This window comes from Meles meles, chromosome 12, assembly GCF_922984935.1.
Source record: "Meles meles chromosome 12, mMelMel3.1 paternal haplotype, whole genome shotgun sequence".
NCBI classification, from domain to species: domain Eukaryota; kingdom Metazoa; phylum Chordata; class Mammalia; order Carnivora; family Mustelidae; genus Meles; species Meles meles.
In genome coordinates, this window is record NC_060077.1 from 76,254,889 (window position 1) to 76,278,825 (window position 23,937).

At 40.6% G+C, this 23,937-nt stretch overlaps 1 protein-coding gene across 21 annotated transcripts in view; it reads right to left on the reverse strand.

Annotated features, from left to right (window-relative positions):
• Positions 1–23,937, reverse strand: part of TCF4 (transcription factor 4) — a 349,439-nt gene that overhangs the window by 12,895 nt on the left and 312,607 nt on the right. For all 21 annotated transcript variants that reach the window (XM_046024546.1, XM_046024539.1, XM_046024540.1 and 18 more), the window contains 4 exons: positions 21,183–21,250; positions 19,741–19,819; positions 17,116–17,192; positions 14,179–14,382 (listed from right to left, as the gene is read on the reverse strand). In XM_046024546.1, coding sequence (XP_045880502.1) covers positions 14,179–14,382; positions 17,116–17,192; positions 19,741–19,819; positions 21,183–21,250 — 428 coding nt within the window. The remainder of the gene's footprint in view (positions 1–14,178; positions 14,383–17,115; positions 17,193–19,740; positions 19,820–21,182; positions 21,251–23,937) is intronic.

A 23,937-nucleotide genomic window follows, 5' to 3' on the forward strand; every position in this document is an offset into this window, starting at 1 on the left:
TTTTTATTCCCCAGATGATAAAATAATTTTCAAGAGGGCTTAAACATGATGTAAATGACCCTGACTTGGCAGGTCTGACCTGTCACGTGATCAGCTAGGCCGAAACTCCCAGGAATGTCCACCAACATGGTTAAAATGAATGATTCTGTGATTTACTTCAAGAGATGCAAATAGGTGTTATCTGATTTCAGTTCATCTTTTTTTTTTCTCTTACCTCGTACGTTCCATCTATCAGACCTGTTTCATTTCTCTCCTCTGTATCTCCACCCTCCGCCCTCAAGTCTCTACATGACTTTCCTACAGTGGAAACCATAACTGGATGTGGTCCTCCGAGTGAGAAACTCAGCAGGTGGTTCGTGGAGCCCCTATCATGCCTTCCAGCCCCAGGTAGCAGGTTACTAAGTAGTTTGTAGGGAACTAAACTTAACCCATGCCTAGTGAACCAAGTCTATCCAGCACAGAGATGATGGTGAAATTGTGTGCTGACTGGTACATAGCTTCTTTTGTTTGGCCTGAAGGAAAAGCCGATTGTACACCTGATGTGTGCTTGGGAGTTCCGATCCCAGCGTACAAATACACCTGTGAGCTTGTGCACAACCATGAGGCTGGATTCCACGCAAGTTGATCTGCAGCCAGCCAAGGAAGTCAACCCCTAGGGATTTAGCTGTACCTAACTGGTCTTTCTTTTTTAATGCCTTTCTTATCATCCAAGTAACACAGGCTTATTGTAAAATATTTGGAAAGGAAGTGGAAGAGTAACAAGCCTAATGAAACATTCCCTCCCCATCACCTTCTAAATATCCCCCTTCTGAATGCTTTACTCTTTGCCCATAACCCTTGCATGTCAAGGTTCCAGCACAGCTTCTCATCGTTCTGTGGATCAAGTCCAAGATCGATACCTTGTGCACCTGTGTCCTTCACCTGGACACCGGAGGACCGTTCCAGTTCCCTCCTGTTTCCAAGTTCCTGCATCTCCAGCTTCGGTTACCCACTCATGGTTCCCCTTGTGCTGCATTCGCTCCCATTATCGGCAAGGCTCTTGAGCCAAGCCCTCCCTGTTCTGCCTCCCAGAGCTGGTTTCCTCTGCACAACTCACCAACCACTTCTCTTTTGTTAGTCCCACAGATCCCCGTCTCGCACTCCTTGTCGGCTGTTTGGGTCTCCAACACTCTCATCATTGCTGGGCCCGGACAGGGCTCTCCCCTGACTGTTCATTGCGGAGCCCCCCCCGCCCCGCCCCGTGAATATCCATGCAAGGACAGTGCTCGATAGGGCAGGACATACACTTCAATGCTTCTGTTTTTCTGCCATGCATGAAGCGCATTCTTGACTTGAGATGGAAGCATCCCAAGGGCAAGGACTGGGTGTACAGGTCACTGTAGCACGTAATATTATATATTATAACGTGCAATTGGGTGCTTTGTAAATAGTCAGTGACGACACGAGTGGCACAAACCTGTGAGACTGTTTCTGAAATCGAAAACCTTTTGACATTGTCAACTATACGTTTTGCACGTTTCTATCAAAAAACGAACATTTTGTTTAATTCCACAAATGCCTCTAAGATGTGTGCTATGTGCAAGGCACGATTTAGGTATTTGTAGGAGAAAGGATAAACGATAGACACATCTATCACTTACAGGTTCCTATATCTTAATGGTGGAGCCATTTAAGACAAAAGAAAGTGAATGTCATGAGGGAGAACCAGGTTGTGCGGGGGATTAAAGGATGGGTGATAATGTTCCAAACTGAGAAACCAGGGACTTCTTCAAGGAGGCGGCATTTCAGATAGGCTCTGAAGGATGGGAAGATTTTTGATACAAATTACTTAATTTTTTTTTAAAAATGGACACTTAATATTGATGAGGTAACATCTCAACTTTAAATCAAAGTTTCTATTTTTACATCAAGAAGTGGCATTATTTTGATATTACAGCTATATGAAGACGCAGCTAAGGGCTGCATATTAACATGTTTTCTTGTTGTCAGACTACATATTTTGGACAAAAGGCAGATTTTTGTAAAGCCCATTATAAACCTCACCGGCTCTACTACAAAGTGAACAACACAGGGCATTTCAGACACAAATGGTACCTCACTGTGTGTGTGTATTATTGACCCAAATGATTCACTTGTATTTAACTGCACTGAAGTCTTTCATCTCCCAGCTATACAATAATAGTTTCCATATGACCAGTGGCTCTGCTATAAATAAGATCAAAAGCAAAAGAAAGGATTTAATAAAAGAAAATGACATTAAGAGTAGCATTAAATCAGGGGGGGAAAATACCAATATCCAACTATGCTGTTTGTTTTTTTGAGACTGAAGCTCCACACGGTACTGAATAGCTTCCCCAATGTGTCACGAAAAGGCATTTTACAAGGAGTAAGCACGTACAAAATCCATTTGGGTACGCCTCAGAGTGGTAAAGATTGAGCTGGGGGGCAGTAAGGGGCAGTGGGGAGCGTGGGGGTAGGAAGAGCGCCCCCCACGTCAGAGGCAGGCTGCAGAAACGGTAAGCAGCCTTTTTCACATCGAGAGGGTTCAAGGGAATGTGTGGATGGCAGACATCCATCCACTTCTCTATCCTTTTCTGTTCCATTTAATGGAGATAGACTTTTGGTAATCCGGAGATTCTCAGAGAATCATAACATTGCTCAACTCTCGTACATGAGTTCTGAGAAAGGAAGTTTTTTTTGGCAATGCACTGTGACTTGATATGAAGAGCCAACTTCCCAAACAAATTCTCCTCTAGTTCTTAAAAAAAAAAGTTACAATGTTAATCTCTATTCCCGACTGGATAAACAGCTGCTAATAACCTCCAGCTCCCAGGGGAGGGGGTTGTTTCCTTTCATCTTCAGACTGGTGGATATCTGACGTGCACTGGCCTTTAGTGATTCCACATGTTTGTTTCTTTGCCTTTTTCAAAACTGCCCTGGTACTGGTCTTGCCATTTCAGGTTTCTTTTCACCCTTAGATTGTGTCCATGGAGTTGCAGGACATCCTCCGTTATGGTACCACTTACTGGAAATGGTAGTTCTTTCACTGTGGGTGTATTTAAAGAGGAAATTCACGCACTTACAGCATCTAAAGGAAGCCAGAATCTTGGACCTTTGCGTTTGAAGCTTTGCGAGGGAAATCACCATTTTGGTTTCTTTCAGACTGAGCTAATTATTCACTCAAGGGCTGGCTACGTTCAAACATACTCAATTCCTAATAGCACTGCTAATGCGATTACTTCCTTCTATCTGTTTGTGTGCTAAACAGAGGGGACAAGGTCGACACTTCTCCTGTGCTAGGAAGTACCCTGCAGAAGGTCACAGGCCGGCTGGCCCCCAGAGTCATTCTCACTTGTTCTCGAGCACCTGCTTTTACTGGTGACCTCAGTTCTACACCTCAAGATTCAGACACTTCGCAAAACAGCTTTTTAAACAAAAACCAGCTGTTTCCCATCTAGACTACAGGGGGAAGAATTTGGGCAGCTCACAGAAACATTACCCAGAGACTACCATTCCCCCATAACTTTCACACACTTTCGGCTCCAAACGAGACCCGTCCGTGTGCAGGAGCCGGGGAGAAGGCAAACGTGAAATTAAAATGTGGAAACTCGATACCCTGGTTTTTGATGGTGTGTCCAATGAACTGCCTGGAAATGAACGTGGTTATTGTATCAGGACAGTGCTACCCAGAAGATGTCACTGACCTAATACTGGAGAGATCTTTTGGTTAAACTCAACTTCGTAGTTGTAAGATGATTTATGGATGCAGAGGAAGCTATAATTATGTACAACTGTGAATGTCAGCCAATTAGGTAGAATCCTCGTGTTTCAGAAATGCGACGTTCAAGCTTTTTAGAATTTTATTTTATTTTTTTTAGGTTTTCCCTCTTAAAGCTGCTTTGCCTAAAACCTCTTCTTATTTTGAGCCCATTTTACACTTCTATTTTCTAAGCAATTAAGATACTTTTGATTTGAAAAATTTACAGCCACAATAAAAGTTAAAATAACACAACGACCACAGATTCTGAAAAAATATAAAATGGCCAAGGCCTAGTCTCGGCTTTTAAACAGTGCCAAGTTGCTCCAGAATTTTCTGTTTTGGTATGAATGACATAACTGAATTACTTCATGAGCTGCTACTTTAATTCCTAAGGGTGGAAAATTCCATGAGTTAATTTAATTTGGATGTAAAAAATATACATGAAAACTCGCTCTTCCTGTGGACTCTCATGTGAAATATTCGAGCCAATTGTTGGAGCTGCTGTGCTCTGAGGAGGGGCTTTCCACCTAAGGCTGCCCGGCTGGTGCTGCATGGCCCTGTATCATCATCAGATTTGGGCATATGAGATCCTTCATTTTCTGCATCTGTTTTTAATCACTTTATTTGATAGCTCTGCAATGCCCTTTCTAGCTCGTCCCTAACTGCTGAGATCCTACACAGATGCTAATATGAGCTCCATGACACCTTTTGCAGGAAGGTTTTCTTAGGAAACCTTAGGTCTCCTAAGGCTGGACCATGGTCGTCCTTCTCTGAATTGTTTCTTAGGTCACTTCATCATTCCACCTTGCATTAGAGTCAGGCACATACTTGTGTTATCGCCCCCCTCGCTGAGTCAAAGGCCTATAGGATCAGAGACTCTTGTGCACATTTCATAACCCCCAAAGGATCTGAAGCACAGAAGACACAGAACGAGGGAATGAACATCTGCGTAGTTGCTAATATATACAATATTATCTTTCCTCCCCGAAAATCTGCTTTCTTGAGAAAACAAGGATAATACCACCTTTTTAAAATGCAAGGGTTGTGCCTTTTCTAAACTATGGACAGTTCAGCATTGTGTCCTTGTCCCCAGTAAGAGTTCGATTTAAAAATATGACAGTGACTATACTATTCAAAGCATCTACCTGCTTTTTCCTCTATTATTTAAAAAGAAAGGCATCATAAAAATACGATGAGGCCAAAGAGTGTCTTTTAAATATGCTTTTATATTATGAAAGTGGGGAAAATAACCAGTTATTGTTTTTATTCATTTAAAGTTCATGGGGCACCTGGGTGTCTCAGCGGGTTAAAGCCTCTGCCTTTGGCTCAGGTCATGATCCTAGGGTCCTGGGATCGAGGCCTGCGTCCGGCTCTCTGCTCGGCAGGGAGCCTGCTTTACCCCCTACCCCCCCTCCCCCGCCTGCCTTTCTGCCTACTTGTGATCTTTCTCTCTGTCAAATAAATAAATAAAAATCTTAAAAAGGATATACTCCCCACCTTAAAAAAAATAATAAAATAAAGTTCATGACACCAGGGTGTTAAACACATATTTTAGGGAAAAACAGTTTGGGGAACTAGGCTTATTTTGTCCTAGAAGTGGAGAAAGGGAGTCTTTTGGGTTTGACAGTCCAACAGAGACTATCTTGTTTCCAGGTCACAGGACCTGTTTTGGGCAAAATAGGTATTGGTGGGGTGGGGGGGCGGGAAGAAGGGATCTACCTAGTTTGGACCCACTGCTGTGGGATCTGGCCACACAACAGATCCTAACCCCTTGTCTCAGGGGCTATCAATGGAGCACAAGTGGTCCCACTGCTATGGTTGTATTTATAGCCTCTTGACTTTCATTTGAGTGAATGCAGAAATGTCAGATGGGGAGCTCCAGGTTTCTGAAGCTGCTGTACCTAATTCACAGTTAAGAGAACTTCTTGGGCGCCTGGGTGGCTCAGTGGGTTAAAGCCTCTGCCTTCGGCTCAGGTCATGATCTCAGGGTCCTGGGATTGAGGCCCACATCCAGCTCTCTGCTCAGCAGAAAACCTGCTTCCCCCACCCCCCCGCCTCTATCTGCCTCTCTGCCTACTTGTGATTTCTGTCTGTCAAAAAATAAATAAAATCTTAAAAAAAAAAAAAGAGAGAGAACTTCTTTAAGTCGGACAGAAAAAGACAAATACTGTATGTTCTCATATGTGATACGTAGAATCTTAAAAAAAAAAGAACTTAAAGAAATAAGAGAGTAGAATAGTGGTAGCTGGGGGAAATGGGAAGACATTGGTCAAAGGGTACAAACTTGAAGCTCTAAAGTGAATAGACTCTGGGATCGAATGTACAACAAGAAGCCTGTAATTAACAATACTCTAGTATATATTTGGAAGTTGTTAAGAGTAGATCTTAAAAAAAGTTATCACCAGGCACACAAAAAAAGGTAATTATGTGAGAGGATAGAGGTGTCCACTAATTTTACCGTGGTGATCATTTGGCAATATACACATACACTAAATCCTCAAATTGTCCACCTTAAGCTTATATATGTTGGATGTCAAGACTATCTCCAAAGGCTAGGAAAAGGTTTTAAAAATAAAAAGAATTGCTTCAAGTTCTTTTCCCTCTTTTTTTTCCTTAAGTTTTCTTAAAATAAAGTACACTATTGATATAGATTTTTTTAAAAAGTTGAGTCAGTTGATTTTGCTAGTCTGCTCTCAGAAATGTAATTGTGGAGATTAGGATAGATGGTGAAACACTATAGATAGGCAAATTGCTTAATCAAAGAGAGAAACCTACATTGGTTTCTATATAGTAGCTATGGAAAGATGGCGGAGATGACTAAGATCTTGAGTGAAATTCTATAACAGGCTATTTAAAAGATAGTTTCGAAGTGCTTTAAAAGAGAGGCAATGACCTCTCAAACTCAGTCTGGTTCCACCAAGAACAAGTCTTTGTGGACAAACCTCACTTCCTCATTCATGGGAATGCCACGTGTCTGTTGTCTTGTGATAATGCTAAGGAAAAAAATGAGAGAAGGCGGACAGTGGGAGAGTAAAATTAGTTGAACGTAACTGGCTGAAATATTAAACCCAAAGGATGAGGACGATGTAAGCATTGAGAGATTGTCTGTAGCCTTGAACCTCAGGCCTTCTGCTCTGTGTCCTCCCCTAGTTAACATTTTTATTCCTGGCTTTGCTAAGGGCAATAATGGCTCCCATTGGAACTACCAACGACAGCAGAGTATTGTTGGCAGAGTATGTGAGCGAATGAGGACCTAAAGAAGAGCTTTCGTCGGGAAACAGACCGAAGCTGCAGGATGAAATTCACAGGTATAGAAAAACAACAACAAAAAAAAAACCAACAAAACAAAAAAACCCCACAAAAACCCACAAAGGCATAACGTGAAGTTTTGTAACAGTACAACACAATGCACACAAGGGTAGTTGAGATGCGTGTGGCTTATGGATTTCAGCTGATTAGAAATTCACTATCTGCCAGCAGGATGATGAAGGCATCAAAAATGGCTAATAGGATCTTGTTAGGATCTTTAAATGAAGATACAGCATATCAATTGGGTTTGGTAATAGACCCACCGTAGCCCACCCTGAGGACTCCTTAAGCACTGTGCTCAGTTTGAGACTCTACAGGCTAAAAAGTCCTTGAAAAGAAAGCATTCCTTTTAAAACAGGGAGAATGCCCTAGAAAGTCTTAAAATCAAAACTTTAACCGGGGGAGGGGAGTGGGTGGGTGGTGGCAAATATTTGAAGATAAAAATATCCAGTCTAGAGAAAAACAAAAAACAAAAAACAAAAAAAAAACCTGACCAGACCATTTTCAAAGACCTCTAAGTTTCTAATGTATTTGTTGGGTTTGATTTAGGGGTAACCTCAGCAGGCAGAAAAATGAGGACTGCAGAGAGAAGTAAATTTGGGCTGGACATAAAGAAGAATTTCCCAACATTTGATAGAAACGGGCTTTGTGGTCATTAAGAGCTACTTATCCTTGGAGGAAGGGGGCTGATAGCGGCTGGATGACCGCTTGGCAGGGGATTTTAGGGGGATCTGGATAGAGAGGATAGATAAGATCCCTGAGAGTCTACGGTAATGACTGCTTAGAAATGCGGCATCTGCTCAAATATACATGCGACTTTACGGAGTCAAATTGTGAAAATGTAAGAGGAGCAAGACAGAGATGACAAAGCCTCTATGGGTCAGACCTTCATTGAAACATTTTCTGACTTCTGCCGCTATCACGACTATACGTACCAGTAAACGCTCCCCGAGATACCACATGCCTGCCTGTGACTGTCTCCTGCTGCATGAAGCCAAGGAACAATTAAAGAGGAGCCAAGGGTTTCTGTCATGTTGAGTACTGAGTAATGCACAGACTTGTTGAATCACTATGTTATACACCTAAACTAAGATAACATGGTATGTTAGTTATACTGCAATAAAATAATCAAAATAATTTTTTCTTGGGTTTCCTTGTAGCCTCAGCCACAGTTTTGAAACTGCTATGGTGTTGGCTTAGAGAGGAAGTTCACTGCAGTGGTGTGGTGTTTGGTACAAAGAGTGCTGCTCTCCCTGCTGGCTTGTCTGGTTTCTATCCAAGCTTGGCCATTAACTAGTGGACGTCCATGTTTGGGTCACTTCCCCCTTTCTGGGCCTCGGGCTTCAGCAGTAAAATAAGGGCCACGGGCTAAATGACTTCTGGGGTGCTTTTAGAATCTAGAATTCCATCGTCCTCTCTTAAGAACAATGAAACAAAACTAAGTTAAGTTGTTATCGTATGAGGCCCTAAGTGGTAAAAGTTCTCCTATGTTCAGATGTCAATTAAATACAACAAGGTGCTTTATCACCTAATGAATTTTTTTTTTTTTTAAGATTTTATTTATTTATTTGACAGAGACACAGCGAGAAAGGGAACATAAGCAAAGGGATTGAGAGAGGGAGAAGCAGGCTTCCTGCTGAGCAGGGAGCCAATATGGGGGCTCAGATCATGACCTGAGCTGAAGGCAGATGCTTAACAACTGAACCACCCAGGCGCCCCATGAATTTTCTTCTGATAAATTCTTTTTAACTGAAATTAAAAATGTTATATGAACAAAGGGAAACTGGGATTTGCTTATATCTGAAATGCATGGCTTTTTTCTTTTTCTTTCTGCCTTCTTTTTTTTTTTCTTCTTTTTCTCAAGTTGAAATGCCTGGTTTCTGAATGCATGCCACACCCCTACCTGGGGTTTCTAGGACGGATCTCAGGGATGCTGTGGGAGATGGGTGTGGGTGGGGAGTTTTACAGGGTTCCTGTACCCCTAAGTCAACTAGAGCAACAGATCCTTAGAAGACCACTACTCTTCTACCAAGAACAACGGCATCCTTCCCTCCCAGGTCACAGGGCTGCGTCCCTGCCCTCTAATGGGGTTTGCTGTCCTGCCATAGCAATTTGTTTTTAAATATGTTTCCTTTTCTACTAAACTGTGAACCCCTTGACAGCAGAGACAGCACAGAGCCTGGCGTTTGGGAACCACTCTTGATAAATGTTTCTGGAAATGAATAAATGGACTTTAAGCAAAAAGGGTCTAGGAACCACACTAATGTTATACGTTAATTGAGAAGGAAATCTTCAGCTAAGTGATCCCTTCATTGCTGACTCTACTGGCGAGTAATCAGAAGCACATACAGAGTCACAGGAAGACATTTTTGATGTGGGTTTTGTTCTTATTCAGTTAAAAGAGGAGATTAGGTCATCTGAAAGCCTTGCTTTCAGGTCTCATCTGTGGATCTGAACACTGAGTGAAGACTGGAGAGAATTATTTTTGCAGAACTGTCATTTCAATAATTTATTAAAACCTAATGATTTACTATCCGGATTAACCATGGAGTATCTGAGGCACATGGGGGTTCTATCTGGGTAAGAATGTCTAATTAGCTTAGTGACAAACCCACCTGTTTCCTTATTCTCCCACATTCAGAGATTTCTGCTTTGACTCTTGTCGGAAACGTGGGTGGTTTTGGTAAGAGAAATAATTTAAAATTTACTACTTCGTGACCCTAGTAAGGAGAGTTTACGCCTCATGCCACTTAGCCCAGATATGCTGACTTAAGAGTAAGTGTTTAGACAGTGCGGGTTTTAATCTAGCATAGCGCGGCACTGAAGGAAAAATCTTTTAACTCTGAATTTGGGTAAAAAGCTGCCCTAGGAACTTGGCCAAGGGAGGCCTGGGAATTCTTTCATCAAGGAGCATTGATCAAGATTTGAAAATCGCAAGCTCTTACCTGGAAAGGTGCAGCTAGAGCTCATCTCTGGGGAGGGCTAGTGGTAATAAACAAAGGGCGTGGAACATGGAGCCATTGTCCCCGAGTTTCAGGTTGGCTTCTAGACTTGAGCCTCCTCGAACCCAAGAAGGCCCTTTCGACCAACTCTTAAACTGGACATCACCACCCCCCCCATCAAAGGGCTCTTGGGAAGACGGCCTGAGGTGATGCTCACAGAGCACCTAATGTAAGACATGGTACTCAAGGATTTACCAGATAGGTGGTAAGGCCAAAGTCAGGCCTTTAAAAGATAGATAGTTCTGCATGACCGGGTAAGAAAATAGCCAACAGTAGGATTCACAGAGCTCTGGGAAGGAGGGGAAAAAATGGACAGTCACAGGTGGAGTAACAAGGGAGCTTCCTGGAAGGGGCAGAATTTGAGTCTGAGGCTTGAAAGTGGTGGGAATGAGATGGACAGGGGGAAATGAGTAGGGCAGGCCACGCCCTAAAGACATGGAAGAACTACCTAAGGAGAACGCAAAGGGCAAATTCTGGTAATTTGCACCGACTGGTCTTGCTGGAAAATTTTTGCGTATTGGAATAGCTAAACAGAAGGCTTTTGGTAAATGGTAATGGGGCTTAATCAACTGGTCTTTATGTTGTAGATAATGGAAAGCCAGCGAAGGTTTCTGGGCAGGGAAGAGCACAGCCAAATATCATCTAGAAAGCCTGCAAGTCTACAACATTCACGTTAGTGTTATGAGCCATGCTGCTGTGAAAAAAAAAATTCCCTTTCATTACACTAATACTTAGTAAATCACTGAAGACCTACTTCGGAACTCCAAGGAAAACATTTTATGAATCAAAAGCTAAGTACAATATGTTAGCAATTAAATGAGATAACATAACAGCCGAGGCAGAACCAGTTTTCCCCACCACGATTTCAAGCTGCTGCTAGAAAGAAATGCTTATATCATCTTCCAAGTTATCAAGCCATTTTGTTTTGATTTTCAGAAGGCTGGGAGAGAGGAAGCGAAAGAGGATGGAGGTCAAGAGAATTCAAAGCTGTCTATTCTTTCATCAGGAGGAATTATTAAGGGGACTTATAAAGCAGATCTGCTCAGAACAAAACTAGCCCTGGGAAGGGTCTGAAGTTACTGTAACGGGCTTCCACTCCAGAACAACGAACGAAGGTGTGTCCTTGGAAAGAAACACCCACCAGTGTTCTCCGCAGCAAAGTTTCCGGTGCATACCTCCCACTGCTACTTTATTTACTGCAGCTGGCCAAAGTTTTATAGCCTGTTTCATGTATTAAAATTCAAATGTGGAAAACATTACCAGTATCCTCCTTGAATTTTTTTGTTGTTGTTGTTGTGGGGGGCGGGGAGGGGGGAGGGTTGTTTTTTTTTTTTTCCCCTTCCCCTTCAACTTCCTTTTTATTGTGGAATGTATCAAATGGTCAAAGGCTAACTTCAGACTGACTAAATTCAAAAACTATTTCCTTTGTTCTTATGTTTTTGTTTGAAAATTCATACCAGTTTGCGCAAGGAAAGAAATGACAATCCGATCTCTTTCACACACATTCGAGTTTCAGGCTGGGGAAGTTCAGCCTCTGTGGGTCTGCCGGGTATTTCTGGGAAGAAAGGGGATTCTGAGGGTGGCGGGGTGTTGCCCTGCCACATGTTTGGACTTGACTCTATTACCCGGTTTGGCTCTGAGGTTGCCCCTGACTGGATTGTAAATGCCTTTAGAGAAGGGAGCAGGAGCTTTTCCTCCCCAGCAAAACTAGCAGCTTTCTAGCTTCCGCAGAGCGTTTTCAAAACCAAATAAAAAATGTTTCTGTGTAATATTGGCTGATTATTTCTCTCCTTCTATTATTGCTCTGCTCCATCCTCTTCCTGGCCACTCCAGCCAGGTCAGGCCAACTTCCCGTCTCCAGAGATGATTCTGGTCCCTTCCTCCCATCCCGCCTTTGAATCAGACTCGAGGGGGAGGCAACCCAAAGGTCAAACAGTCCCCCCCAGAGCATCTATGTGTAGTTTATTATTTTAAAGAACCACTTAACGTCCATCTGGTATTTAAGAGCAAACTTTACATATTTATGGAAAAAAACTCTTTCTGAAGCCATGCGCCCGTTCAACATATGCAAAACGAACACAGCTCCAGAAATTAAACCATTTTTCTCTTGATTGAGAGCAGATATAGAGAAATGGTTGTAAGTCACAGATCTGACTTTTAATAAAGCCAGATTTCTTAATTAAAAGCAGTATTGTTTAAACATTGTAGTTTAAAAAGAAAAGAACTGTGCAAACTAAAACCTCATATTCTATGCATCCCAAGTGTATTTAACACATTACCTGAGGCCAAGCTAAATTAACATCTATATTTTCCTTTTGTAAACTCTTAGCAACTGCCATGAATAGACAAACAATTTTTACTCAATGATGAATTTTTAGGATAGAGGTCAAGGAAAAGCAAAAAAGAAAAAAAAAAAAGATTGAGCTCTGGCATTCAGAAATATCTTTCCACGTTTCAGAAGTGAGTTCATTGTTTCTATTTATAAACCAGTATTTTTGGTTTCAAATTGGTTGCAGGTTTCCACAACACGATGCTCAGGATGGTCCTCTCAATCTCAGTCTTTTATTAAGAGAAACTGAAAGGAGGACAGAAGAATCCTATTGAGTAAGGACTTAAAAAGCCTCAGAAGAACCTGTGCCTGTTTTGCATTCCCCTTTTGGAATCAGCAGTAAACAAGAGATGCTATGTTGGTAACAGAAGACAGACCTTCATCCAAGCAACTTTTTAAAAGCCTACAGGTAAAAAAGAGGACACTAAGGTATTTGTTGATCAAGCAGGAGTTTATAAGAAGCAGAATACACAAAATCATTAGTAATACATTCTCCACCATTCAGTCACCCTGTTGTCATCACTTAACATTTTGTTAAGAAGATTCTGAATTTTGGGGCACTTGGATGGCACAGTCCATTAAGTCTCTGACTCTTGGTTTCAGCTCAGATCATGATCTCAAGGGTTTTGAGATCAAGCCCCACAGGGGCTCAGCGCTCAGGATGGAGTCTGCTAGGGTTTCTCTCCCCCTTTCCCTCTGCCCCTCCCATGCACTCATGCTCTCTCAATCTCTCATAAATAAATCTTTAAAAAAATCCAAATTTTCATAATCACCCAAAAAGGGGGGGATGCATTCCAAAATTGTTTCCAAACGCATGGGCAGAATTGAAATTCCAGTTGTAATACGGACAAATCTGTTTAAATATTATTTAAATAAACAACTTATTCATAAATAGGCAGTGATAAACTACCATATCTTTAAATCACACAGTCCCAAGTCATATACTTAACAGATAAACACACCACATATTCCTATCTCCCACACTCAGAATCGAAAGACATTGATTTGGGTTTTTTGATAATAATAACAAACTTTCTACCTCTTCATATGTGAAATGCCAGTAATATAACATGTACAAACGAGCTGGGTCCTCTAGGTGACATCACTAAGATGAAGAATTTAAAACACCGGCCATGGCCCAGCAATGTCCTCCTAGGTATATAGTCAAGTGACATTAAAACACACGTCCACCCAAAAACTTGTTCATCAATGTTTATAGGAGCATTATTCATAATCGTCAAGGAGTAGATATAGCCCAAATATCCATCATCTGGTGAATGGATAATAACATATCCCTATACAATGGAATCCTGTTTGGCAACAAAAAGGAATGATGATCTGATACAGGATGAAATATGTATAAAGGCTGAAAACATTACACGAACTGAAAGAAGCTAGCCAGTCAGAAAAGACCACCACATATTGTATGATTCCAGTGTTAGGAAATATCTAAGATAGGAAAATTATAGAGACAGAACACACTAGTCATTGCCAAGGTCCAGGGAGAGGAAGGAATGGAAAGTAACTACTATTGGCATGGGAATTTCTTTTCTTTTTCCAGGGGTAAAACATCCTAAAATTAGCCTCTGGTGATGATTGCATAACCCTGTGAACATACTCAAACACATGGGCTCGTAAATTTTAAATGGGTAAAATGCAGGTAAGTAAATGATACAGCTCAATAAAGCTGTTTAAAAAGGAAGAAGCAACAGCAGTATTTATACTTGAAATTTGAATTCTATACAGTAACCGAAGAGTCTACAAATCTCCTCACTTACCATGAGTGAATGTCTGTTGGCTGAAAGAAGACCGGTTCCATACCCTGAGCCCAGACCACCCATTGCTCCATTATGAGAAGGTCCAATGATTCCATGCATGTCCCCGTGACCACCAGGCATAGCTGTGGACGGGCCCACTGCGTGGTTCCGGAGAACGTGAATAGCATCATCCAGTCTTTCTAAGCGATCTTCAATTCGGCTTTGCTGTTGGTTAATGAATGATGTGAAATTTGATTTAGTTTGAAATGCACGCATAGGTTACAGAAGTAAAACTTGAGTGGACACAAATCATGCTTTGAGTTTCTGAATATATGTTTCCAATAAAATGTGTTTCCTTGAAACAAGAATAAAAAATAAACAGTGACCTTCCCAGGAAACTAGTGAAAAATGTTAATGGTATGTCCTAGTGTTATTTTTCACGAACAAAGTATATTTTGTAATTCTTTCAGGACATTACAACATACATATGCTATACTATATCGCACTAGCTTGAAAGAGAATTTAGATTTATTTCAGAAAAAAAATCTATAGAATTTAAGAAACATTCTAGCAGGCATTGATTAAAATTTTCCAAAAATTAACAATGGAAGACGATGTATTTGTAGTTTCTCATTTAAATTGTCTTCGTTATCTTCTCGGAGGCATATTTCCTTCAGCTCTCCTGCAGCATATGGTACAGGGCTAAGTACCAAGTCAGGGACAGGTAAATGCATGCAGACTATAATTTCTTATTTCTCTATATATTTCTTATTGAGTACTATCTATTTTTACCAGTGTTTTTACCAGTGCTTTCCATTATCACCAGCGTGTGCGTAAAAGGGAGTGGGAACTCAAAATGGATACAGAAAAATCATTACAAAAACTTTGTCAACCAAAGTGGTATGAGATTTCAAGACTGAAGAATCACGAAGACATGAATTAATTGTTCACCAGGGACCTCTAATTGACTCCAAAGCCCTTACTCTATAACATTCACTACCTATATAATTAACTTATATAATTCAAAACCAACTGACCTTTTTTTTTTTTTTTTCATGCCTGCCCCTGGGATCCTGTTTTCTGCAACTAGATTAAGGCCTATAGTATAGTTTTTGGTGAAGAAAAAGGATATGTAGATGTGTATTCGCCTTCTGCAGCATGATCAATAATGACAGCAAGAAAACATCTGCATACCACTCCGCAGTGTGACATTTTAAGATGCCATGTGACTGGATCTTCATTCTCCACGTGTAAGGCAAGCAGGGAAGACATTATATCCTTTCCATGTAGCCGCACAAATGAGGCTCAAAGAACTTGAGTATTCATTACGTGGTGACACAATGCCAGGAAATGGTATAGTCAGGGTTGAATCTAAGTTTTTGGACTTCAACTCTAGTGTCTCTTTGTGGTAGGTCATGCTACAACCTACTGATTTCCAATGGGCTGTGCAAACAGATATACCAGCTCTACTGCTTGAGAAAAACAATTTCGAATTATTCTATACTGACAGAAGGAATGTGTGTCTAATACAGTTAGTCCATGGTACAGAACATTCTGATGTGGGGCGGCTTTGTTGTTAAGGGACCTCCCCTAAACTCTTCACTGTTACTTAGGAAATCTTTGAAAAGGTACTAAACTTGTTTGAGTCTATATGTCATAATTTATAAAAAAGGGAACGGTAATACATACTTCCAAGTGTGCAAGTGAGCAATGAAGAGAAGTAATACGTGTAACTATCACCCTTCATGGCCCACAGCTTCCTGGTAGAGAGAGCAGTTTCTGCTTGCTAATCACCTTGTGAGTGTTGAGTATTCAGAGAACTAAAGCTAGAGCTCCTAACTATAAACCGAGTCTTTATGGTTCTATAGTTGGACATAACCTAGTTTCGATAGATGGGTCCCCCAGAATAACCAGTGCAGGTAAACACTTAGAAAAACTATGGATTATCTGGATGTGGGCTACAGATTAATTAACGCAGGCAGGGCAGGTAGTGTATACCTTGTCTTACCCTGTGCTTGCCCTTAGTGGCTAAAATGCATAGCTGGGTGATCCCACACTACAGCAAGGAAGGCCAGAGCCAAGGGGAATCCACCTCCATATTTCCATTTTTAGATTTTTCCTTAATTTAAACAGTAAGCCAGAAGGGAAGAAAGGAAATGCTGAGCTTCTGACAAGACATTAAATTAGATGGACAGATCAATCGATGCCTCTTCCATGTTCTATCTCAAAATAGGGATGAAACGAGGGAAACCCACCTCTGAAAGACTTAAGAGCTCCTTGTTGTTACTTCTCCCCCATTTGATTCACACACTGACCAAAGGCCACCCAGGGCAGGGTGATTTCCAGCCACATCCACCATGAGCTGACAAAGACCAGAGTGTCAGACACTGAATCATCATGGGAGTGTTTATAATATTAATTACACCCATGGAAATTTTCAGCTATTCCTTACTGGAAGAGCAGACATCTCATGATGTTACTTGTAGGAGAACCAAAGTGAACGAGGAAACACACAGTAGGCTTCTTATCAGAGGTCAAGAGGAGAACGCCTATAAGCCTGCCACTCTGGGAAGGAAAGCAGAGGGATATCGAATCTCCAAATGGTCCGGCTAGGCAGCTCGGCTGAAACACTAGCACTCTTGTATTAGGAAATTAACAACTCATTGACAGGGACTGTTCCCAAAGACCGGGCAGATGCCGCTGTCTTTCCAAGATTTTTAATCTCTTACCTGGTCTTAGGTATTTGCAGCCCTGGGTCTTACACTGTAGTAGAATCTGGGTTCTAATCTACAAACAGGAATAAATAATTGTCTAATAACTCTAGCTCTCACCAAACTTGTGTGCTTAACATCGATCTAAAGTTTCTGTTAGTGAGATGAGACTAAGAGTCAAAGCAGATGTGAAAAGAGAAACATGGTCACCAAATGGCCAGAGGAGAGATTAGCAGATGAGACTTACCAAAGAGTGTAAGGGTCCTTCATAATTAGGAGATGATGAGGCCTGTCCTCCGTTTCTAGACCAAACAGCTGTGCCTGCTGATGTTAGCATGGAGATTACAATGAGATCTATATAATCTGAAAACAATCTCGCAGATATTTTAAACAGTTCTTTCAGAAATGCTTATTTTCATTTGGACAATTAAGAAAAATACATGTAAACTCCCCAGACAAGAATTCTGGGACAAGGAAAACATCGTAGTTTCAAACTTGATGTAGACCCCGAATTCTCTCGGGCTTCCTCCCCAAAGGGAACGTCCAATTGGTTCTGAATTTAAGCCAGAGAAGGGTTCCTCCTGAAGGAAAGAGATCGCTGAATAGTCAAGGCACTTTTAAGAACGCAAGGGGGGATTTTGTTACCCCTTCATAGAAGGCCAGTTTGTGAAACCAAAATTCTCTCACCAAGAAACAACAGCATTGCTACTTGTTTTAAAAATGATCCTTAAGGAGGGATAAGCCTTTCAAAACTTTTTAAGGGACTAAGATTAGTTGGCAGTGATCCACCAAACCGGAAATTTAAAAACTCAATATTACAACAGTAATAAGTAACTGCTTTCTTCTGAAGAAAACAATTATTTTGTGATCCACTAAACTTGATTCCTGCTACAATAAATATTACATGTCTGACCTACAAAATAAAAACCACTTTTAAACTTACAGTAATGCATACTCTGTGTGGAAACTAAGAAATCATTCAAGAAAGGAAAAAAAAATCTGTGATCTCACTGTAATCTTATTTCCTGACGTGCTTAGCATTTAAAAAAAAAATCCCTTCTTCCTATCATTTCTGGGTGTGCATGGATGTGTATTTTTATGCTAAATAAAAGTCGGATAGTTTGTTCAATTACTTGCAGTGACAGAATATGGACAAAGCTAGCTACTTTCTTTTCTTTTTTTTTTTTTTTTAAAGCCAGCTACTTTCAGTGTGAAAATAGCAATTAATCCCCATGTTTACATCTTCGTAAAGCTCTCTCTTCCTAACATGGGGTCTTTCATGGGGCATTGGCCTTGTTTCTCTGTCTCCCACATAGAGCACGCTGCTCAGAATTTGGATGTGTGTGGCATTTTCTGGAATGAATTGTGCATCCGAACTTTCTCGTCATTAACCCCATTAGAAATGGGGTGGCAGGATGGGGAGCGCTGGACTGTCGCCCAAGCTCTGGTACTGACGTGTGTGCAGCCCCAGCAAATCACGTCCCCATTCCGGGCCTTCGTACGCTCATCTGTAACCTCAGCGCACCGGACCAAAATAGTCGTTCTCAAACTGTATTAGACTCTAGATTTTTCCCCCCAAAATGATAAAATAGATGAAATTAGAGCTGCTTTGTTGGAAATGGAGACCTTGGAGTTCTCCCTGCTCAGACTCCCTCACCACCTGCCTCACTGGGCTCCATGTTGCCTCTGGACACTGGCTCTGGTGATCACGTCCCAGAGCCTTGCAGTGGAATACTGACCCAGGAGTGGGTAACACCTCTCAACTTCCCGTTCCTTTTCTGTCACAGGGAATGTGTCATGGCAGTTCCCTGATCTTCTTCATAGCATCTCTGTGTCCTTTCAGTTTCAATTCTGTCCGTTGGGACAGGCAGACTTCCATGTCCAGCTACCCCTCTCTATTCTGCGGCAGCCCCCACCCCATATCAATGGAGGCTTGGAAAAGGCGGATATTCGGCACCCCCCCCCCCCCCGCCACCCAGCCCAAGCCATGGCCATCGCCTCTGAAAGCTTTGTGCAGTCTGAAACCTCCCGCTTTCTACCAGGGAACCCAGTTTATGATGCTCCGTGAGAGCTGCTGCAGGGAGTAACAGGGATCGAGGAGGCAGCATTTAGGCAAGTGACGTCACTATAAATTACAGTAAGGTCAAGTTTCAATCAGGTACAGATGAGATTCGGATGCTTTTTTGGAAGCCAACTGTCCTCCTTTCCAAGAACAGAGACACGCACCAGATAGGGCCTTCTGGAAGCATTTATACAAGAAGGGCAATGAGCCTCTTAAATGGACCTCTGAAAAGTGGAACGCTTTACTAACATAATTCATCAACTTATAATTTTATTATTTGAAGCCATAGGTCATACTAATATGTTATATTTTAAGGCAAACATCCTGTTTTACTCCATGCAGTTACTTCTCTATTCACACAACTAGAGTTTTCCTCTATCGTGTCAAGGACGTGGACTTTAAAAAGGGCACGTGGAAAGCCTAAAATTTCCGTGGGAAATGATCCTTTTGAACAGTCTATATAATCTATATTCATATTCCTGACTGTATTAACTGGGTTTTCTCACCTGAGATGTCTTCTTAGAGTATGTTATTCTGCTGAATATCTTCTACAGAGCTAAGACAAGTTTAGGAAGTTTTCCATATGCCGATGTATTCTAAAAACATGTAATTTTTGAGAAAAATTTTGGATGTGAATGGCTGTACTTTCATATGGCAGCGGAAAAGACAGACTTTTCCATTTTTCTGTTCAGAAATGTTCTGTTTTGAGCTTTTGGAGGGAGGGAGTTTCCACCTGCCAGACCAGGAAGTACGAACGGGAAATCGTTCTCCTACACTCATATTATGACGGGACTGGATTTAGGTACATACCTGAGAGAGAAGGAGGAGAGCCAACAGGAGTTGAAGGGTTTGATGAAAAGCTGTTGTTAGTGTGATCTGGAGAATAGATCTTAAAAAAAAACAGTGGGGAAGAAGAAAAAAAGAAACACACCCTCATTTATTAGGAATAAACAATCAACAATTCCTTAAATAACCAAGTGTCATTGCAATTCACCTAAAAATTACAAGTCATAAGATACACGAAACAATGGACTCTAGTACCAATATCGTAAAATGAAAGATTTAACACTTTAATTTTTCAAACTAAGAATTATGAGCTCATGTAAAATGGCGGGACAGTACTGGACCACAGTCAGTAGACTGTGCTTTCCCTCCCATGTTCTACTGTGGCTCCGTGGCTATGAGCAAGCCATATGGACACCCCAAGCCCCCCTTTCTTCCTCCATCAAACAGGTTAGACAGCATCATCTCTATGATTTCTGTCCAACTCCTTCTCAACCACGATTAAGGCACTTAATGCCAAGGCTTAAGAATGCGCAGATGAGGGGCGCCTGGGTGGCTCAGTGGGTTAAGCCACTGCCTTCGGCTCAGGTCATGATCTCGGGGTCCTGGGATCGAGTCCCACATCAGGCTCTCTGCTCAGCAGGGAGCCTGCTTCCCTCTCTCTCTCTGTGCCTGCCTCTCTATCTACTAGTGATCTCTCTGTGTTAAATAAATAAATAAAATCTTTAATGAAAAAAAAAAAAAGAATGCGCAGATGAAGTATAAACTTCCACTTAGGTCACAATGCTGAATTAAACTTACTTTATGCTCCCAATGGTAAGGAAAAGCTAACCAAAGAGACGAAATGTTAGAGCAACAAATCCCCACTTACATTTGCAAATGGCCACATTTAGCTTTTGCAGACAACAACAGGCATACTCCCTCACACAAACGAGGCATGATACTTTATCACTAGTGAACATGCAAGACATGCTCAATTCTAGCCTCCTGGCAGCAGACAGGTGAGGCAAAGAAACTGAGTCCCCAGGTGCCAATTATGTGACAACTTCTCACAGAGCTCGGTATGGTCTTTTTTCTTTTTTTCTTTAAATGCCTTTCCCAAAGTGTTTTAGAATTGCTCCCTGCAAAATCAGTCTTAGTCAGTCCATGAGTACCATACGACTTTAGAGAAAAATAAGAAATCAAGACAGAAGATCTATACAGCGAAAGGCCCTGAGAATATCCACAAATCCGTAACTGAGGACTGCTTGGCACCATTGAGAGGAGACAACCTGGAAGGGTCAGTCTTTCCCTGGAAGCTTCAGAGCTCTCTCCTCAAATTTTCCCACCACCATTCTGCAAGAAAGCTAGCATTTCCAGAAATCAAGGCTATTTGCCATTCATTTTCTACAATTCCAAATGTCCACTTCTGATTAAAGTTCACCCTTCCACAATGGTACATATGAAGTCCAAAGTCAATATTTCCTCACCGAAGCAAGTGCTTTCCCCAGAGCATCTCCAGTCTGGGAGCTGCCTGCTGCCCCGCTTCCTCTATTTGCTGCAAAAACAAAAGGCAGAATATGAAAAACCAGGCAGTGAGACGTCTAACAATTTTCTATTCCTGGTCCATTTACTCACAATTTAATTGCATTTTTAATGCTAATTACAACACATTAATCTTTAATTAGCATTAATTTGTTTGCTGAGGTAGATGTCAAATATATTCATGTTACTTTTTTTACAGATAAAATAGAAACCTGACACCTTGGTTTAAAGATGAAGTGTTCCAGTTGCTATGACTGGCCCCCTGGTTGCTTAGGAGTTGTTGGTGGGGAATGGTAGCAAGCGCGCAAGCCCAGGGGGTTCATGGCTACGAAGTAAGCAGTACGTTTCACATCTCTGAAGTCCTCAAATTGTGCCTCTTCTCGCTATTTCAGAGAGTCAATGGAATTGTCTTCACAAATAATTTATGCCAGCTTTCCGGTTTTTAAAAAATTTGATACCTAGCAAAACGAGGTGCTCTTCTTGGCAAAAATAAAAGAAATTCTATAACGGGTCTGGCTTCCTAGGCAAGAAAATATTTTTAATATTTTAAATAACACATACTCTACATATACTCAAGTCTGTGTTTACGTTCAAAAAAAAAAAATCTGAACTGTGATGCTACAAAAAAATCAATATGGTCTCGAATTCCAGAGATAAAATAAGTCTACATATTCATGAAGTTATCTCTGTCATCTTAAATATTGGTATTTTTTACTACAAAATAGATGAACCAAGGACTATCATGAAAAAAACGTAGATTCCAGCCTGGAATTTAAAGAATCAGCTCTATTGAACAGTATTAATACAACACTTAGAACATTTGGCATATGATATTTATTAAGGCCTGAACATTAGCAAATAAACATAGTGTTTAAATAAAACCTATTAAACTCCAAGGAGCCGTCTTTCACTATTTTGTGAAACAAAAAAAGGAAATCTGAAGTCCACTGATCAATCCAAACAGAACTTCATTGCACTTGACATATCTAAAAAAAAAAAAAAAAAATTTCCAGTCCTCTCCTTGACCCAAGAGCACACTTGCTGACAAATGTGTCATCTGCTTCCAGATCTGTAAAATGGAGTAGTGGGGTCAGATCTCAAGTGGTTGAATTTGCTACTTCTCTAGGTTATAATTTCATTCTCCTGACCTCTGCTTAGCATAGTTAAATTATGCTTGCTATTTTTATAGGGTTATAACGTTGGGTATGTCAGTTCAATAATCTTTTGAGGTGTGCTTTATTTGTTTAACAAAACCCACACCCATATTCATTTGTTAATTACTAAAACTGAAAGAAAACTGGTATGCGATAAAAGGAATGCAACTGCCCTCTGACAAAACCATTCTTTTTTGTATCACAAATTCACACTTTTAAAAGTATATCGAGTATTAGTGCTAAGGATTATAAGTATAAGCACACTTTTGAAATGAGTCAGACATACAATGAGCTAGTGGAAGGAGCTCCCAGATGCCACTAATATTAAAAATATTTAAGTATAAGAGCTAATTGAAATTATATCTTATGTAGAAATGAAAATTTCTGCATTGAGGAGCTCTTTGAAAATGAAAGACAATTCTAAAGAGAAAAAAATAAAGATTTTGAAAGCACAGAGAGCACTCACATTTTTTTCAGCATGTACTAGAATGGTATTTGGGGGCAATTAGATACTTTTTTTTTCCCACAGAAATAATATTATCACAGATACCTAAATATTAGATTTTTAGTCAAACAAATTTGTGATCTGCTTGATTAAAAAACAGGTCTTTGTGAAATGGAATTTCAGAGCCACACCGAAAAAAATTACATTATCTACTAACACAAAAATCTAAATTAAAAAAGATAAGCTATTGTTTCAATTACAGATAAAGTTTGCTACAATAGTAGCTTTCAAAAGATTAAATCTTCCTTTAAACAACTTTAACATGAGGACGACAAATTTTTCAAAATATATTTTCATGAAAACCAAAAGAAATATTTTAGGGACATTTAAAAAATAAATTCTCTCTCTCTCTATGTATGTATATACATATATATATATACACACACACACATATATATGTACGTGTATATATATATATAAAATACACTTGAGAAGAGAGAAGATGAGATCGTTATGATTTCTTTTGTACTACACCTTCCCAACTAAACTTTCTATTACTGCCTGTTTTATAGAGTGCGGTACTAGGACTCAGGAAGTAGAATAAAGACTAGAATCAACTTCTTACCCCATGTGGTCATGAGAATGTTTCAGAAAACTCCAAAGGCTACTCATGGAAGCTACTGATAAGAACAGACTATTTTTTCACATGAAGCCATTCTACCTTGCAGCAGCTGGAGGGCCAAACCCAAGGGTTTAAATTTCAAAGCAGCATACTGGGGCCAATTTGCCCTTTCAGTTGGAATGCCTTTTGTTCTGTTCCAGGAAATGTGGGAGAAGACACATTTCCGAGCCTCTGAACACGTTAAGCTACATTGGTCCTTCTCTTAAAGATTTCTCTTTTTATTTGTGTGACTGCTATGTCAAAAGACATACATAATCAGAAAGTGAATTTAAATTATCAGGTAGCATCCTCTTTTTTATACTGAGAAGTAATGGGTCGTGTTTGGCAAAATACACTTTCTAATCAAACTTTGTGCTCATCAGGTCCGTGTTATGGCTTTCATGTGACAGGACTCAATTCCTGTTTTAGGCCCAAGTTTT